The 4,811-nt window shown below is 54.4% G+C and overlaps 2 protein-coding genes across 2 annotated transcripts; one reads left to right on the top strand and one right to left on the bottom strand.

Annotated features, from left to right (window-relative positions):
• Window positions 1–667: 667 nt before the first annotated feature.
• On the bottom strand, window positions 668–2,134 carry T310_5313 (DnaJ domain protein; the record flags this gene model as incomplete). Its single annotated transcript, XM_013471794.1, has 3 exons — window positions 668–797; window positions 841–2,008; window positions 2,062–2,134. 3 exons carry the CDS (start codon window positions 2,132–2,134, stop codon window positions 668–670), a joined length of 1,371 nt encoding a protein of 456 aa, XP_013327248.1.
• Window positions 2,135–2,993: 859 nt separating this feature from the next.
• On the top strand, window positions 2,994–4,717 carry T310_5312 (COPII vesicles protein Yip3; the record flags this gene model as incomplete). Its single annotated transcript, XM_013471793.1, has 2 exons — window positions 2,994–3,459; window positions 3,510–4,717. The coding sequence occupies 2 exons, from the start codon at window positions 2,994–2,996 to the stop codon at window positions 4,715–4,717; spliced, it is 1,674 nt and encodes a 557-aa protein (XP_013327247.1).
• Window positions 4,718–4,811: the final 94 nt, after the last annotated feature.

Here is a 4,811-nt window from a genome sequence, read left to right as displayed (position 1 = left end):
AGAGAGAAAAAAAATAGAGGCTGGATTGCTTACGTTTGTATTTGCGTTTGTTTGGCTCCAAGGATGCGATGGGTTGTGATGTATACGGTGGACCTGACCGCGCTGCATTAGGTAGGTATCGTATCCATCCATCCATTCCATCCAGGCGCGTCTATTCCGTAGGTACCTCGCCGTCGTGCTTATACTGTAGATTTCATGAAAGTAATCTCCACAGTCAATGAATTAAGACTATGCTGGAGCATTTCACTATGAATGGGAAAGGGTGAATAAAGGAGGCTGGCAGGGCAGGTCAGGGCAGGTTAGGTCAGGTTGGGAAGATTGTGGCTGCCCAATGCTATCGATAGTATCCATCGTCATACTCGACTGGAACTGGCGGTGGGAAAATAAGTACTCCGTACAGTACCCAAGGGTGGAGAGCGGTGGAGAACCGGCGGAATAGCAATGGAGTTAAATTAATACAAATCAGGTCTTTCGTGTTTAATTTTTTAATTCGTGCTGCATGCAGTACGGAGTAATCCGTACGGAGAATTATATTCTGTTCACCGCCAGAAGAGAGTGCGAACAGTGAATTAAAAGCGCTTCAGGGATAATCGAGTTTGATATAAAAGCAAGATGGCAATTTTCTAACAATGGGCTTGGTTGGCATGGAGTCTCTTCCTGTCAACGTTCATAAAATACTAGGCAATACTTCGTAAAGTCCATGGTCTAGCCACGGTCTGGCCATGCCTGAGCGATACAGGGCAAAGAAAACGTCTCCAAACGAGCAAAATCCTAACTTTTGTGGTATCGTACAGTTTCTAGATAAAATACATCTAAATATTACAGTTCTCTGTCACTCACTGCCTCTGGCTTCGTTTCCCCCTTTTTCTTGCTGTTCCGGCAGACACGGCCGTGGTGTTTGTCTCCTCGGTTGTCTCTGCATCCTCGTGGGTTTCGGTGATCTCTTCTCCCGCTACTTCGTCACCGGACGATCGTCCAAGTAATCTGCCCACTGTCTTACGGTAGCACCAGACAGGCAATCGGAAGACAATAGTGTCACGAACGGTTGGACGAGGAATCTCGTCGATGTCGAGCAAGAACTCTTGTCGCTCGCCATCCTCCGTCTCTTCTTCAAGAAAGACATTGCCGATCGAGTCGACAACAAGAACTTTGCCGTTCTCGGCAATAACACGCTTCCTATCGCCAACGGGGCCAGCCTCATTCACAGGAGTCGCGGTTCCCGAGCCGCTGCCTCGTCCGGCACCCTTGGCGGCTTTCTTCTCTTTGCGACTTTCTCTCTCCATCATGCGCTTCTGACGGCGGTTCATAGGAACAGCACCGTTCTCCCCTGCCTCCGGGGCTGGAGCTGAGACTGCTGGGCTGGGAGAATCCAGACCAGGAATGCCCCGGATACCCAGCTCGTCCCCCCATGCGGCCTTCCTGGCTTGACGGATATATCGGTCCACAAACTCCCGCTGACGCTTCCAGGACAGGACGAGAGCGACGTAGTGGGCCACACCTCCAAAGGCAAGGAAAAGGCCTACCAACACAGTACCCAGGCCGGGACGGTATCGAGAATAGTAATAGCCAGTACCTTTCCACTTGGGGAACCCATTTTTGAGAAAATAGTCATATCGCTCTCGAGAGGGTCCGCGCAGGATATTGGCAGCGGCATTCAGACGGGCAGACCGCTCGGTGGCTTCCTTGACCACGGCAGCGATCTGACGCTGGGAAGGTCCTTTTGAAACATGGACCCCTGGTTTCTTGCCCTTCTTCTTGTCTTTCGGAGCCCTGGCACTATTCGCGATGAATGCGCGTTTGACCTTGTCCGGATGGAGTTGTTTCGATTTTTTGTGGTAGGCCTTGGTGATGTCGTCGTAGCTCGCACTGGGCGAAACACCTAGGAAATCTAGTTGCAAGGTCAGTGAGAGGTCAGCCAAGGGAAAATGGGCAATGTTCGCACCGTAAAATGTGACATTCGCGCCCTCCGTGGCAGCAATTTCGTCGCGGAGACGGAAAATCTCGTGGTCTGCGGCACGTCAGTCACGCGTCCAATATCGAGCTTGACTTGTCTTAACAGACCTTCCTTGGTCCAAGCAGCTGCTAGTACCAGTAAGACGGCCAGAAGCAGCAGCTGGAGCGCTGAATGCCTCATTTTGGGCCTATGGGAGCAAGCCCGGAGCAAGCCCAGTCGGTACCGAAGTTACTGCTGCCTCGGAGGGAACAGCGGCAAATACTGAGAAGGAAAGAAGTCGGGTGCAAGAGACGAGCCGGGAAATTCGACTGGACCAAAATCAAGGCGATGCTGGGCCTGGGAAGACTAGTGACTGGGGAGATGAGCTGTCGACTCGTTACGGGCGGTCAAGCAAGCCCGACTGCAGCGTCGCAGATTCACAGCCAACGTGGACCAATTACGATGCGCACAACGAGGCAAGAAAACGGGGAAGCAAACACTTGCTCCAGAGGTGCAGAACTGGAAGTTTAGGCGAGGATAGACTGGTAGATATTATAAATACAGTATTCTGAAAAAGAAGACCCGTGTTCTTCTGGGTGACGTTGCCGTATGTCTTGTCCCTACTACTAGAACTGTTGTTGCGGGTGTGCAAGATGCTGCCTCGACCGTAGTTCGCGAGATGCGAACGTGCAGTTGAGAGCCGTTCTTTACGTCTAGAGCGGTCTGACTCGAGGACTCGTCTGTTGATCGCTCATACTGAAAGTGAGATTCCTTTTTTTTTTCCCTAGCCCGTCGTTTTACGCTGTCAGGCCAGGCTGCGCGGCCATTCGCCAGGCGCGGACGGGCTGAGGCTGCCCCTGGGCAGATCCTGCCGTGGTTGGTCTCGACTGCAAACATTAATATTGTTTCCGGCCAGCTTTTTGTTTCCTCCTTCCACCCCCGTCTGCCAGCCTGTTCTTCACGCTTTGTCTACCGGATACTGATCGCGAACAATCCTCTGCAGTAGTCGTTTTATTGTTCTCTCTTCGCTCGTCTTTTCCCACTTACCACTACCACCACAATGGCCCCAATCCAGATCCCCCTCGATATGATCACGTCGCGCTTCTCCGATCGCTTCAACAGCGTCCGCGCCCAGTCGCTCAGCTCTCGTTTCTCAAACCTGCGGCCCATCTCCGAGTTCCTGGACCTGAAGCGTCTGTCCAAGCCTGCCAACTTCGCCGAGGTCCAGAGCCGCGTCAACTACAACCTCTCGTACTTCTCCAGCAACTATGCCCTGATCTTTGTGATGCTCAGCATCTACAGCCTGCTCACCAACCCCCTACTTCTGTTCGTCATCATCTTGGTGAGCGGCGGTCTCTATGGCATTGGGAAGCTCGGCGGCCGTGATCTCGACATCGGCGTCTTCCGCGCGACATCTTCGCAGCTCTACACCGCTCTGCTCGTCGTTGCCGTCCCGCTGGGCATCATTGCCTCGCCCATTGGAACGGTCCTGTGGCTGATCGGTGCTACTGGCGTGACTGTGTTCGGTCACGCCTCTTTGATGGAGAAACCAATTGAGAATGCTTTTTCCGAGGAGGCGGTCTAGGTGGTCGGCCGCGAACTCCTTACGATATGCCCCGATGGGGAAGACCACCAGGGGCACGACTGGGGGGACAAGTCAGGAGACGAGTGACGCAGTGGGAGGATGTCGATGGCGTGCGATTTGAGGAGATTGACAGTGGAGAAGACGATGATGACCTTCAGGAGGGGGTGCGGCTCGGCAGCTCTTCGTTGAACCTACGACGACATGCGAATATGGACAAGGCCAGTGCACGTGCGATGCGACTCAGGGCCAATGGATACGATTATGACAGTGACGTTTCGGACGGCGAGGACTACGATCTTGATGACGATGCGGACAGTACGGTGGCCTATGCGGTGCAGTTGGCGATGAGGGACAAGGAGGAGTGGCTGGTCGAGAGGGCCTTGGAGCGGATCCGGCGTGCCCAGATGCTGGGGAAGAAAAACGTGCGACTCTCCCAGCGCGAGTTGGATGCTCTCGAGAGGAAGCGCATGCAGACGGGCAGCAGCTCGAAAAAAGCCGGGTCAAAACGCAGGAAAAGTGACGAGCCAGTCCCCAAGTCTCCTTCCAAGGGCGATCGACGGAGCAGCAGAGAACACTACGTTCAATACCCTCTAGCTGGCGACGAAGGTGCTCGGGGAATGGCAAGAACGTCTTCGGCTGGGTATGGTCGACAGTCCAGCTCTTCTTCATCTCAACGTCCCCGAACGCCTACGACACAATCTCTGCGTCCTCAGCCCTCGATCAGTCCACCCGACCTCCAGCAATCGTCACCGCATTCTCAGCGTTATTCGACCGCTCGTCCGATGTCGTCCTCCCGAGACTTTCCTTTTCCACGGACTCTCCCAGATGATCCTCAGTGGGCTCCTCCACAGCGACCTCTGTCCAACGTGGCGCCCTATTCGCTCGAAGAGTCTCCGTATCTGCAGTCTTACGGGCCTCCCTTGGATCCTCGCTATGGCGTCCAGGCTCGTCGGTACGCGGCGGGGCTAGGAGAGGCCTACCGATCCGTTTCGAACGAGTCCAACCGGAGCAGCAACACATCCAAGCCAGTGTTTCCCCATCGTGCCCCTCACGAGTCTTCTCAGGAAGAGTCGAGCAGCGAAGAAGATGAAGAGGAGGAAGAAGTTGTGCAAGTGAAGGTCAAGGAGCCGTCACCGCCGCGCGGCAACCGGACACGCGCTGCCGCGGCAGGGATGGGCCGTCGCCGGAGTGGTCGCTGAAGTCAACCAGTCGGTGCCTTGTATGCAATGTTCTTGGTCTTGTCTCTGTTTTGAACATGAACCTGGTTCACACTCATCGTGGCTTATGCGCAAG

The sequence above is a fragment of the Rasamsonia emersonii genome (genome assembly GCF_000968595.1).
Source record: "Rasamsonia emersonii CBS 393.64 chromosome Unknown ctg1118621760270, whole genome shotgun sequence".
Lineage (NCBI taxonomy): Eukaryota > Fungi > Ascomycota > Eurotiomycetes > Eurotiales > Trichocomaceae > Rasamsonia > Rasamsonia emersonii.
The sequence above is the reverse complement of the archived record's forward strand: the minus strand, read 5'-3'. Positions and strand labels throughout refer to the sequence as shown.